We start from the raw sequence: 13867 nt of genomic DNA on the forward strand, positions 1-13867 counted from the left end.
TTTGAAATAAGTAGGGGAAAAATATGTCTTGCTTCAATTTTGATATCTCTGCATTTTTTAAATTTTTTTTAATTTTGATATCTCTGCATTTTTTAAAAATAAGATTTATCTATTTATTTGAGTGGTAGAGCTACAGAGAGAGACAGAGTGAAAGGTCTTCCATCCTCTGGTTCACTCCCCAAATGGCTGTAACGGCTGGAGCTGGGCTGATCTGAAGCCAAGAGCCAGGAGCTTCTTTGAGTCTCCTGCACAGGTGCAGGGGCCCAAGCACTTAGGCCATCCTTTACTGCTTTCCCAGGCCAAAGCAGAGAGCTGGATTGGAAGAGGAACAGCTGGGACATGAACCGGCGCCCATATGGGACACTGGAGCCACAGATGGAGGCTCAGCCCACTATGCCACAGCATTGGTCTCCAATATATCTGCTTATTAGTGATGATAAACATATGCTTCACGTAGAGTAGGTGCTTATTCCATAGCTGTTCAAAGAATAAATGTCATATATAAAACTGTATGTTGGGGCCGGCGCCGTGGCGCAGCGGGTTAACACCCTGGCCTGAAGTCCTGGCATCCCATATGGGCACTGGTTCTAGTCCCAGCTGCTCCACTTTTGATCCAGCTCTCTGCTATGGCCTGGAATAGCAGTAGAAGATGGCCAAGTCCTCGGGCCCCTGCACCCATGCGGGAGACCTGGAAGAAGCTCCTGGCTCCTGGCTTCAGATCGGCACAGTTCTGGGCGTTGTGGTTGATTGGGGAATGAACTAACGGATGGAAGACCTCTCTCTCTCTCTCTCTGCCTCTCCTCTCTCTGTGTAACTCTGATTCTCAAGTAAAAATAAATAAAAAAAAAGAAACTGTGTATGTCTTTGAGGATAGGAAGATTTAAACAAATATTGTGATTGTAATCGGTAAATGCTGGCTGGATATAAGTTTGTGGGCCAAGTACCTGTATTCCACCTGCAGAGAGATTCTAGAGGTACTGAAGACACCTTGGAATTCAGACCTGAATTGGAGCAATCTCTAGAAAGACTCTGTAATTTACTTTCTTTTAAGTGTGTCTGTTTCCAGGCAGGATCAGCTGAAAGCTGTCTGAAACAGTTAAGATAATGACATATAGGTATGCAGCCACGATTCGCTCAAGATAGCTGTGCTTCCTTTGACAGGAAAACAGTAATAAGATATGGCAGGTATCTGAGTATGCCACTGGAAACTGACTCAGGCCATAGCAGATCTTTTGCAGTGAATTTAAATAAATAAGAAACTACTAGATCGGACTCATCAGAAGCAGGCATTTTTTTTTTATTTATTTATTTTTTTATTTTTTGACAGGCAGAGTGGACAGTGAGAGAGAGAGACAGAGAGAGAAAGGTCTTCCTTTGCCGTTGGTTCACTCTCCAATGGCCGCCGCTGCAGCCGGCGCACCGCGCTGATCCTATGGCAGGAGCCAGGAGCCAGGTGCTTTTCCTGGTCTCCCATGGGGTGCAGGGCCCAAGCACCTGGGCCATCCTCCACTGCACTCCCTGGCCATAGCAGAGAGCTGGCCTGGAAGAGGGGCAACCGGGACAGAATCCGGCGCCCCGACCGGGACTAGAACCCGGTGTGCCGGCGCCACAAGGTGGAGGATTAGCCTATTGAGCCACGGCGCCGGCTAGAAGCAGGCATTTTCTATGAAACCACATTGCTTTTCCAACCTGCTAAGCCCAATTGGACATCTAAGTCCATGGTTCTGAGATGATTCATTTTCTCCTTTCATTCTGTAGCTTGAAAGAGAAAGGGCCATTTTTTCCCCTGAGGGATCCTTGTCTTTATTTTGAACTTTAAAAATATTTGTATTTTGAGAGGCAGAGAGAGCATGCTCCCATCCACTGGTTCACGCCCCAAATGCCCATGAGCAGGGAACTCAATGCAGGTGCCACACATGGGTGGCAGTAACCCAACCACTTGAGTCATCACTGCTGCCCCCTATGGTCTGCATTAGCAAGGAGCTGGAATCAGGAGCCAGAGCAGAGAGCTGGACACTGGCACTCCAATGTGGAACACGAGTATCCTAGCCAATATGTTTACATTAGGCTGTTTGCCCCTGAATTTTTAAAAAAATAAAGCAAAAGATAACAAGAAGAAAGCTGTTTTTCTTTGTTTTTAAGACCTTGTAAAACTTATTACTAAATCATTGGTTCTTGCTCTATAACCTAAGTAGTAGATTCTAGTACTAAACTTTTTCAAGGACTTCCTTGGTCATGAAATCTGTCAATTTCTTATTATTTTACCAATAAGAAATTGTGCTAGGCTGATTCTGAAAAATAAAATGCTGTTTTCTGGTGACTCAAGAACACCAAGTATGAAGGCCAAGGTAGATTGCAGAAAGTAGTCATTTGTGAATGATGCATTGTCAATTACTATAATTGCTTAATTTCACTGACAGCAGATTGATAGCTGCAGAGTTTAAAAATCTTTCTCCCCCAATAAACATTCAAAACTATACACATGTCAAACAAGATGCAAATGTTGAAGCAGGCCCAGCAGTCATTGTCAGACACAGTGTTGCTTGCTGTTGGATATGTTAACACCAACTCCAAAAGGACTTTTCCTCTAACCCCAAATAGCACCTAAGAAGAATCATTTCATAATCCCTTTCTCCTTTGAGAGACAAACTATATTACGCTGCCACTTTCCTTGGAGACAGCAGTATATGCCTCTCTAGATTCTATAGCCTTGTTTTAAAACTGTTCTCATCAATTGTCCACCTATTCAAAAGTCTGCCATTTCTTTCAAGAATTAGCTCTAAAATTCAGCTCTCCTACGGTTTCCATGATTACTTTCTCCTGCTATGTATCTTCAACTCACACACATATTTCTTTTTTTTTTTTTTTTGACAGGCAGAGTGGACAATGAGAGAGAGAGAAACAGAGAGAAAGGTCTTCCTTTTGCCGTTGGTTCACCCTCCAATGGCCACTGCGGCCGGCGCGCTGCGGCCAGCGCACTGAGCTGATCCAAAGGCAGGAGCCAGGTGCTTCTCCTGGTCTCCCATGGGGTGCAGGGCCCAAGCATGTGGGCCATCCTCCACTGCACTCCCTGGCCACAGCAGAGAGCTGGCCTGGAAGAGGGGCAACCGGGACAGAATCCGGCGCCCCGACCGGGACTAGAACCCGGGGTGCAGGCGCGACAAGGCAGAGGATTAGCCTATTGAGCTGTGGCGCCGGCCCTCACACACATATTTCATTTGTACTCTAATTTTGTTAATTAGAGTATAAGTCCTTTAAAGACAATGTACTTTCTAGAAAATTAAAAAGGAATTTAGAGACTCTGCTTATATCTTTTGCCCTGCTTCTTTTACTGATGGAGAAACTGAGGCCTGGGGAGGTTAATCTGTTCAAGTCAGTCAGCCTAGTTAGCAGAAAAACTAGGCATAGATCCCCAGTGTCCTGACTTTCACTAGTGTGCTTCCCACTATATCAAGTCACCCTTTTCTATTTTAATTGCATCTCTTAAGAATGCCTGGTAAAGTTCAATATATACATACATCTCTCAATACATGTCAATACAATAAGCATAAGAGCTTACATAACTGAAAAACTGACTCAAGGAAAGAATCAGAAAGCAGAAACGTCAGTTTTCTTACTTCTTTGCATGATGCCACCCTCCAGACCAGTTGATTGCTACTTTGCACATTCCATCGATCAGGCACTGGGCAGCTGTGATGGTAGCCCCTGCTACAGCTGCAGCATAATCAAATATCCCTTCAGTGGCTGGGCAGTCATAACCTTTGGGTAAAAACCAGAAGAGCTTGTTAAAAGATGAATTGGAGAAAAGTGGAGAAATAGGTCAAGGTGGGTCAACAATACACCCTACTAAAAAGCTCCTGTGTTAACACCAGCTTCAACTGAGATAGATCTTCAATGTCAGGGAAGGAATATTTTGAAACGTTAGAGTTATAAAGAATAAACCTTCAAGTTGAACTAGTCACATCCTACAGATGGGAGAAGCCAAAGTCTGGGAGGGGATGAGTCTTGGTGGTGGTCACACAGAGCCAGGCCCAGGACTTGAGGCTCTTGGCCCTGTTTGGTGTTCTGCTGAACCATGCTGTTTCTGTAGAATATCCTACTGGCCACTTGGGCTTTTTAAAAATGAAGCTCCTTCGGGCTGGCACTGTGGCTCAGCAGGTTAACACCCTGGCCTGAAGTGCTGGCATCCCATATGGGCACAGGTTCGAGACCTGGCTACTCCACTTCTGATCCAGCTCTCTGCTGTGGCCTGGGAAAGCAGTGGAAGATGGCTCAACTCCTTGAGCCCCTGCACCCACGTGGGAGACCCGGAGGAAGCTCCTGGCTCCTGGTTTCAGATCAGCGCAGCTCCGGCTGTTGTGGTCAATTAGGGAGTGAACCAACGGATGAAAGACCTCTTTCTCTCTCGCTCTCTCTGCCTCTCCTCTCTGTGTAGCTCTGACTTTCAAATAAATAAATAAGTCTTTTAAAAAAAATGAAGCTCCTTAATGAGGGATACGGTAGGAAACAGCCAGAACATAAATCTGCACTCAAGCTAAAATATGTCACAGAATAGTTAAGTCAGCATTTATACAGCAGACGAGATCTGAGCAATGCCATTAGGGCTTCAGCAAATTAAAAGTCTTTCTTCAATCTGACCCATCATCCAGTTTTAGTCAACTGATACAGTCCACTTGGTCAGCGAGTTCTACGTGGTTAAATTAAGAGATGAAGATTTTTTTTTGACAGGCAGAGTGGACAGTGACAGAGAGAGAAACAGAGAGAAAGGTCTTCCTTTGCCGTTGGTTCACTCTCCAATGGCTGCCACAGCCGGCGTGCTGCAGCCGGCGCACTGCGCTGATCCGATGGCAGGAGCCAGGTGCTTCTCCTGGTCTCCCATGGGGTGCAGGGCCCAAGCACTTGGGCCATCCTCCACTGCACTCCCTGGCCACAGCAGAGAGCTGGCCTGGAAGAGGGGCAACCAGGACAGAATCCGGCGCCCCGACCGGGACTAGAACCCGGTGTGCCGGCACCGCTAGGCGGAGGATTAGCCTGTTGAGCTGCGGCGCCGGCGAGATGAAGATTGATATCACTTGTTACTTAAAAAGTATTAAAACTATTATGCAAGTTATAAAAAGATTAAGCAGTACAATCTCAAGTAGACAGTCCAGGTTGCTGAGTTCCCATCACTGCCTGGTAACGACTTTACCTAGCCCATATTCTACAGAGTCCGGATGATCATCATCGCCTTCTTCGCTGACCTCCTGGAGATGCTGCAGATAGGCATCAGTGTGGAAGGAGGCCATCTCCTCCATGGAGGCCACCTTGGGCTTCACTACCCTAATAATAACATAGAAAAGAAAGAAAGGTGAGTGACTCAGACCCAGAATATGCCAGAAGCTGGAAATCAGGAGGTAGCAGTCTCAGCAGAAAATTCAACGCCTAGCTTCTGGTTACAGTGGGCTGAGGTAATAAACACATTCTATTCCTCCACTGCACTGCCAAGTCCTTACATTCACAGCGATGACTCCATCAACAAGGAGCAACAAGACAGATGTTTCTCTTGAGGTTATAGGTTGGTAAAACTAAGTAACTCCATATATTTATGTTAAATAACCAGGTTTCAAACAAACTTTACTCTCTAAATTATAACTTCAATGACAAACCAGTAGGCAGAGATATTTTCATTTGACTCAGTTGCTAATTGGGTTAGATAGTCCTTTCACCTGTATCTTTATTTTAATAGATGGCTATGTTATCTTGCATTTTGAATTTGCAGTTAAAATTTGGAGATGAGAACAGGGTTCCTATCCTAACTCCATACTTCCTAGCTCCGTAACTTTAGATAAGTTGATTATTTTGTAGCTCAGTATCCTCATCAGTGAGGGAAAACCTCATGGGGCTTATGCCAAGATTAAGTGATAACATCTACAAAAATGCTTTGTGGATGATTCTATTAATATTAAAGGATAAAACAGGTAACTCAAACTGTAAAAAGTTTCTGCACTGTGTGTTCCTCACACTTGCTTCTGAGAGGAAGGAGACAGAGGGGCAAAATGGCTTCATTCAAAACCTTTTTTTTTTTTTTAAATTTTTGACAGGCAGAGTGGACAGTGAGAGAGAGAGACAGAGAGAGAAAGGTCTTCCTTTGCCGTTGGTTCACCCTCCAATGGCCGCCGCTGCAGCTGGCGCACCGCGCTGATCTGATGGCAGGAGCCAGGATCCAGGTGCTTTTCCTGGTCTCCCATGGGGTGCAGGGCCCAAGCACCTGGGCCATCCTCCACTGCACTCCCTGGCCATAGCAGAGAGCTGGCCTGGAAGAGGGGCAACCGGGACAGAATCCGGCGCCCCAACCAGGACTAGAACCCGGTGTGCCGGCGCCGCAAGGTGGAGGATTAGCCTATTGAGCCACGGCGCCGACTCTCAAAACCTTTTCAACCTATTCCTCACAAGTGAAAACAGGAGTGAATGAGAACGAAGTGAGCTAACCTAACAATGGGATTTACTAATATTAATCTCTACTTGCCTAGGCCCTATTTCCTCTTCCTGATCCTATGACTGCCACTACCTTTCTGTAGTCCATGTCACATCAAGCAGGGTCTTTGGAGCAGCAGCAACTCCCAGGAGCTTGTTAGAAATGCAGAATATTGGGGCTGACATTGTAGTGTAGCAAACAAAGCTGATGCCTGGGATGCCAGCATCCCATATAGGCACTGGTTTGAGTCCCAGCTGTTCCACTTCTTATCCAGCTCCCTGCTAATGTACCTGGGAAAGCAGTGGAGGATGGCCCAAGTCCTTGGACCCCTGCACCCACGTGGGAAGCCCAGAAGAAGCTTCTGGTTCCTTGTTTCAGATTGGCCCAGGCCTGGTCATTGTGGCCATTTGGGGGGAGTGAACCAGCAGATGTAAACCTCTCTCTGTCTGTCTGCCTTTCAAATAAATCTTCAAAAAAAAAAAAAAAAAAAAAAAAAAAAAAAAAAAAAGAAAAGAAAAGAAAAGAAATGCAGATCATCCTCTTCTCCTCAGACTTACTGAATCAGAATTTGTATTTAGCCAGGATAGCTTTTAAATAAGACAATGTATTTCACCTCTCTCTCTCTCTCTCAAGATTTATTTATTTGAAAGGCAGAATACAGAGAGAGAGATGGGGGTGGAGAGAGAGAAAGAGAGACTGACATCCATCCTCTGGTTCACTACCCAAATGGCTAAAGCCAGGAGCTTCTTCTGGGTCTCCCACAATAGGTGCAAGAGCCCAAGCACGTAGGCCATCCTCTGCTGCTTTCCCAGGCCATTAGCGGAGTTGGATCCAAAGTGGAGCAGCCAGGACTTGATCTGATGCCCATATGGGATGCTGGAGCTGCAGGCAACAGCTTAACCTGATACACCACAGCGCTGGCCCCTGTATTCTTTCTTAAGTTTTTAATTTTTAAGATTTATTTAGTGGCCGACACCGCGGCTCCCTATGCTAATCCTCCGCCTGAGGCACCGGCACCCTGGGTTCTAGTCCCTGTCGGGTCGCTGGATTCTGTCTCGGTTGCTCCTCTTCCAGTCCAGCTCTCTGCTGTGGCCCAGGAGTGCAATGGAGGATGGCCCAAGTGCTTGGGCCCTGTACCCGCATGGGAGACCAGGAAGAAGCACCTGGCTCCTGGCTTCAGATTGGCCCAACTGCAGCGCACCAGCCGTGGTGGCCATTTGGGGGGTGAACCAATGGAAGGAAGACCTTTCTCTCTGTCTCTCTCTCTCACTGTCTATAATTCTCTCTCTGTCTCTCTGTCTCACTGTCTAACTCTGCCTGGCAAAAAAAAAAAAATTATTTATTTATTTGAAAGGCACAGTTACAGAGAGGTAGAGACAGAAAGAGGTCTTTCATCTTCTGGTTCACTCCCCAAGTGGCCACAATGTCCAGAGCTGGGCCAATCTGAAGCCAGGAGCTAGGAGCTTCTTTTGGGTCTCCCACGTGAGTTCAGGGGCCCAAGGACCTGGGCCATCCTCCACTGCTCTCCCAGGCCATAGCAGAGATCTGAATTGGAAGTGGAGCAGCCGGGACCCAAACTGGTGCCCACATGGGATGCTGGCACTGCAGGTGGAGGCCTCATCTGCCACACCAGACCCCAAGTTTTTAATTTTGATGAAATTCTTTTTTGGTAATAAATTATGCTTTTTCTTAAAAAATTTATTTATTTGAAAGGCAGAGTTAAAGAGACAGAGGAAGAGACATCCACTGGTTCACTCTCCAAATGGCCACAATGGCCAGGGTTTGGCTAGCCAGAAGCTAGGAGCCTAGAACTCCATTTGGGTCTCCCACATGGGTGGCAGGGACCCAAGCACTTGAGTCATCCCCTGCTGCTTTCCCAGGTGCATTAGCAGAAAGCTGGTGAAGTAGAGTAGCCAGGACCAGAACTGGCACTCATATGGAATGCTCACATCACAGGTGGCAGCTTAACTGCATAAGCCACATGCCAGCCCCTTGACAATGTATTCTAACAATGGGATTCCTATACACATTCAAGTTGAACAAGCACTGACCTAGGCCAGAGAAACAGGTGTGTGTGTTTTATATTTACTGAATGGGACCACAGCTGTGACTATATAGGCTACTGCTATTACCAAGGTGGCCACAGGAAATCCTGTTATCTAGCCTCAAAAACAAAACAAAACAAAACAAAATCTCTAAATAAGATTCAAGGATTCTTCTTTCTTCTCTAATAAAACACATGTAGGGGTCAGCATTGTGGCATAGAAAGTGGAGCTGCCACCTGCAGTGCTGGCGTCCCATATGCGTGCCTGCTGTTCATGTCCTGGCTGCTCCACTTCCTATCCAGCTGCCTGCTAATGGCCTGAGAAAAGTAATGGAAGATGGCCCAGGTATCTGGGCCCCTGCCACCCACATGGGAGACACAGATAAAGATCCTGGCTCCTGGCTTCAGCCTGTCCCAGCCCTGGACATTGTTGACATCTGGGGAGTGAACCAGCAGAAGGAAAATCTCTCTTCTGTCTTTCCCTCCCTCTCTGTAGCTCTGACTTTCAAATAAATAACTAAACCTTTTTTTTAAAAAGAAAGAAAACACATCTAAATTATCAGAAGTGGAAAATGAACCTATTTAAATAAAAGTCTGTAATTTCTTGGAACATGGTTTCCCAGTCCCAAAAGCTGCCTCTTCTAGTACCCTTCCATTTGTTAATTTTTATTATTAATTTTAAATTTACAAAACAAAAATTGTGAGGTAGGAATACAATGTGTTTCAATATATCTCTCACCCCACTTCCCCATTAACATATATTAGTATATTTGTCACAATTAATAAACCATGCCCAGATTTCTCTACTTTTTAAACTAAACTCCTTTTATCCTTTATATGTTAAATGGTAAAGTTAAAAAAATACTTACTGAAAGCTTTGCTACCTAACAGAAATGACAGTTTTGCTTGGCTGATATTATTTGTTATAATTTTTGAATTATTAAGTAACTATTGGAAGGCATGTACTTATGTTTTACCAAACATATGGGTGAGAAAAAATAGTTGAAAGACATTACTAAAGATACTCAAGAAATGATTTTATTAATAATAAGGATAATTCCAAAAGCATAGTCTACAACCTTCTGAGAAATAAACAATGTACACTATACAAGCTGTGTAGATACTCACCTATCTGGTCAGAAAATGTCATAAGTAATCCTACACACAGCAGAGTTATAATATTTATAATGACATCAAATACAAAAATGACAATAAACAGCAAACTCGTTTTTTAAAAACAAGCACTTAGCTCTTTCTTGAGTTCGGCCTGTGTCTCAGCAACTTGCTTTGGTCTTGTCTCCAGGCTCACTCATGAAAGTTTGGTGGTGGTGGTGGTGGAGTGTCTAAAAGTCTTTTAAGTTGAACCTACACCCTCATATTTGGCTTAGAAAAAAAAAGAAAAACAAAACAAAAACAGAACACCTCCCAGCTGAATACCTTTTTATATAACAGGTTTTATTTATTTTTAAAGATTTATTTATTTGAAAGAGAGAGAGAGGGAGAAAGAATGAATGAGAATGAGTGTGAGGTTATCTAACATCCACTGGTTTACTCCCCAAATGACCACAATAGCTGGCTGGGGCTAAGCCAGGCCAGAACCAGGAGCCAGGAACTCCATTTGTGTCTCCCATGTGGGTGGCAGGGGCCCAAGTACTTGGGCTATTATCTTCTGTCTTCCCAGGCATATTAGCAGGAGTGGAGCACGTGGGACTAGAACCAGCACTCATTTATGGGAAGCTGGCATCATAAGTGGTGGCTTAGCCCTATGTGCCACAACATCAACCCCAGGTGTTTATTTTTAAATTTTTTTGTCTTTATTTTAAACATTTTTATTTATTTATATAGAGGATATATTTCATGCATTTCATATACAGTTTTAAGAGCATGATGATACTTCCTACCCTACCTCCCTTGCTCCCCACCTTCCTCCCTCCTCCTTTCCTTATTTTTAATTTTTATAATGACACACTTTCAATTTACTTTATAATCATAAGCTTAACCCTTCACTAAATAAAGAATTAAACAAGTAGAAAAAACACTGTTTGTCAAGAGTATAGACAAGGGCTATAAAAAATAATCAAATCTCAAAATGTCAATTTTGCACATATACATTACATTTTTTACTGTGTATAGTAGTTACAGAAAGACAAACAGATGTTTTCTCTGATTGCTGGTAACTAATATTTTAAAATTTTTACAGGGTCTGCATTAGCAGGAAGCTGGAATGAAGAGCTGCAGCTGGCCATGGAATACAGCCACTCTGGTGGTGGTGGTGGGGAGGGAGTGTCTAAACTGCTAGGCCCAATGTGCATCCAATTAGACAGGCTTTAGTACCCAAAGGTACACACCTTAAAAATCTTTAGATAGCACTTTTCCCTAGTATATTTCCCCCGTCCCACCAATAAAGTGCTATTAGTAAAGGATCTTAACTGCTTTATGCACTTTTTTTCCCTCCAGTTTTCTTAATTCTTCAAGAGCATTCTTGGGGTTACAGGCAGATTACTGTACACTGTGAATACTCTTACAAAAAGCTAAAAAGGAAGAAAAAAAAGTACCATTTCTCCCTAATTAGCCCCTCTGTGATGCAGCAGGATATTAAGGCTGTGAAAACCCGGTTTTGCGTGCATGCAGGGCGGGGGGTTGACAACTCACCTCATTTGCTTAGGCAGGGCGTATGCTTCAATCAGAGAATGGACCATACTTGCCTAAAAACAGCACAAAAGAAAGCAGAAAATAGCCTATTAGAAGTTTAATTCCGCGAGATCCCATCAACTTCTCCTTGCTGAGCCAAGAAACTAACTTTGTTGCAGCTCTCTTTGCTTCTGTTACTTGACAGTTACAATGCACTTACTACAGACACAAAGTATCAAAATCGCTAAGGCGGAAGCTACCCAGCCTTATCCAGGTGATGAAACACTTCTCTCCGGCCGCTTCTCTTCCACGACTTCAGCGACGCCCTCCAAGTAGAAAGTCCATTCGCCCCGTGCCATCCCCAGCAGCCCGCTGTCCCCCTACCTCCTCCGCCTCCCACCTTGCCCCACCCCCACCCGGCCGTTGGGCGTCCCGCCGAGACACGCTGCGCTATCAAACCCGGAACACTTCCTCTTAACACACATTTAGGTATTTAATAAATCTGCTTAGCTTTCTACGGATTTCCCCCAGCCCAGTACGCTCTTCGATTAATAATGCCCATCCGTCCACCGCCCCGCACCCTCCCCTCCCCCATCTTTCCAGAAGCCCACGGTGTCGTGCCCCGACCTCTCTTACCCGTTTTGGGACCTTGGCCAGAGAGTCGCAAATGGTGACATACTCGGGACTGTAAATGTAAACCGGCGGCAGAGACTTCCCACCATCTGCCGGCTCCTCTGTTTCCTCCATCTTCCACTTCCCACCGTCCGGATCCGGCTTTTTTCGGATTCAGCCCGGGCTCTGGTTCCTGCTCCTCTTAACGGCCGCAGCGGTGCTCCCTGGTCAATGTTCCCTCTTTTGAAATCGCCGGGGACACTGTCCCCACTCCCTATCCAATAGACAAAATGGATGGGCCTTTCCAGACCACAACCCCTTCATTTTGTGACCATAGTTCAAAAAAACGGGGTCGGCAAGTATAAAAGTACAAATAGCTGCCAGGTAGGATAGCCTTTTTATGGTACAGACAAGTACAGTCAACACTAACCATCCTTGTTGCCCTACGGGGCCATTTGAAATGAGGTCAGACTAGCTTGCGAGCATGCTGGGAGATGTAGTTTCTAGAAGTTCGAGTAGCGGAAGAGTCTGGACTTAGCACTAAAAAAGCCGCGGTTTTAAGTTTTAGCGACAAAAAATAATAAAAAAAAAAAAAAGAAAAAAGAAATACGTTCTCAACTCTTCGATGAATTGTTTTAATCTGTGAACTGTAGCCACTAAAATATTTAAAGGCAGATGTTACAATGTTGCCACCCAGAGCCCCCCCGCCCCACATTAGCTACCTGAAGATTAGAGGTACAGGGCAGTGGTGGTAGATTGATAGTACAAGCATTTTGAAAAGTTTGCTCAGTGAATTATGTGATGCAAATTTAATTCATCGCATTTCATCACTAACTATCCATGTAAGAGTTAACAATCTCAATTACTTTACCTTAGCAAATCTGACATCAGTTCCCAAAAGACTGCCTGGTGCTATAGATATTGCTTGGTGGATTCCAGTCAAGCAATGATGTACTTCAAGGACATTCATGTGACAGGAAGGACACAAGCACATATGTTGTGTGGTATTTGGAAGCTGCAGCTCTTTTCCCCTCTCTCCTTTTGCTTCTGCAACTAAATAAAGGTTGCTGTAAGGGTCCATGTTGAAGACTGTCCTGACAAATATACTCAGGTCTCCAATTCTTACATCAATCTTAATTGACCTACTAACCTTTTTGAGAGAACACAATATCCTTACCTTCTTTAAAATCTAACTTTTTCTTTTACTCTTTAAATATTTACTGAGCATTGTGGGATGCACTTTGGATGTATTCTCTTATTTCATCTTGGCAAAAGTCCCACGAAGGATGCTGCAATATGCCCATTTTACACATGCAGTGTGGAAAGAGAAAATAACTGATGTCGCACACATTTAAGCAGAAAAGGAGGAAGTCAAAATCAGGTCTGTCTGATACTGACACCACTGAACATCCCTTTTCTATATAAATTTGATTCCTCCAAAAGGACTTTGCATTATATCTAACTTTATTCAACCCTACATTAAGTATTCCCTCAATAGTTTGTATTCTAGAAATTTTCCTTTTTGTGATGTATTCTGTAACTAGAATGTAACCTCTCCTGATCCTTTTAGATTTTTCCTCAGCAACTAATTCAAAGCTCTGTAGTATCATTAATGATTTATCCTATATAAACTAAATGTACAATACAACCAAAGATCCAAAGGTGAATTATAGTCTGATTTCTGCTTTCAAAAAATCTACATTCTTGTAGCGATGATGAGGCAAATACACTGGAAACCATACGTGATGCAGAGTCAGCTAATGCATGTAGGATGTTTAGTTTACTTAATAAATAAACACTAAGTACTTAATAAATGGTATCTAATAAATGGTAACTAGGATTCTTATTGAAGAGGGTATTAAAGGATAGACAGCATTTTGCTTAGTAAAGATGGGAGCCAGATCATGAAGGGCTTTGGATATCAAGTTGAAGAGAACAGACTTGGGGTTGGTGCTGTGGCATAGCAGGTAAAGCCTTCCCCTGCAGTACCAGCATCCCATATAGATGCTGGTTTGAGTCCCAGCTGCTCCACTTCTGATCCAGCCCTCTGCTATGGCATGGGAAAGCAGTAGAAGATGGCCCAAGTCCTTGGGCCCCTGTACCCATGTGGGAGACCCAGAAGAAGC

At 44.2% G+C, this 13867-nt stretch overlaps 2 protein-coding genes across 16 annotated transcripts in view; one reads left to right on the forward strand and one right to left on the reverse strand.

The window, feature by feature from the left end:
- The window catches only part of LOC149119640 (uncharacterized), a 282520-nt gene extending 271599 nt beyond the window's left edge, over positions 1 to 10921 (forward strand). For all 6 annotated transcript variants that reach the window (XR_016227967.1, XR_016227965.1, XR_016227969.1 and 3 more), the window contains one exon: positions 10699 to 10921. Coding sequence is in view for 2 of the 6 variants with exons in the window: in XM_089324283.1 (XP_089180409.1) it covers positions 10699 to 10829 (131 nt within the window). In the remaining 4 variants the exon portion in view is untranslated. The remainder of the gene's footprint in view (positions 1 to 10698) is intronic.
- The window catches only part of HDAC8 (histone deacetylase 8), a 256156-nt gene extending 243704 nt beyond the window's left edge, over positions 1 to 12452 (reverse strand). For 9 of the 10 annotated variants that reach the window (XM_017349748.4, XM_008272803.5, XM_089324276.1 and 6 more), the window contains exons 1-4: positions 11766 to 12452; positions 11151 to 11203; positions 5189 to 5319; positions 3618 to 3759 (exon numbers count right to left, since the gene is read on the reverse strand). In XM_017349748.4, coding sequence (XP_017205237.1) covers positions 3618 to 3759; positions 5189 to 5319; positions 11151 to 11203; positions 11766 to 11876 — 437 coding nt within the window. In that variant the 5' untranslated portion in view covers positions 11877 to 12452. Of the gene's footprint in view, positions 1 to 3588; positions 3760 to 5188; positions 5320 to 11150; positions 11204 to 11765 lie in introns of those variants that run through there. The other variant, XM_089324281.1, reaches the window with a different exon arrangement.
- Positions 12453 to 13867: the final 1415 nt, after the last annotated feature.

Source organism: Oryctolagus cuniculus, chromosome X (assembly GCF_051225735.1).
Source record: "Oryctolagus cuniculus isolate XC-2025 breed Fujian yellow rabbit chromosome X, ASM5122573v1, whole genome shotgun sequence".
Lineage (NCBI taxonomy): Eukaryota > Metazoa > Chordata > Mammalia > Lagomorpha > Leporidae > Oryctolagus > Oryctolagus cuniculus.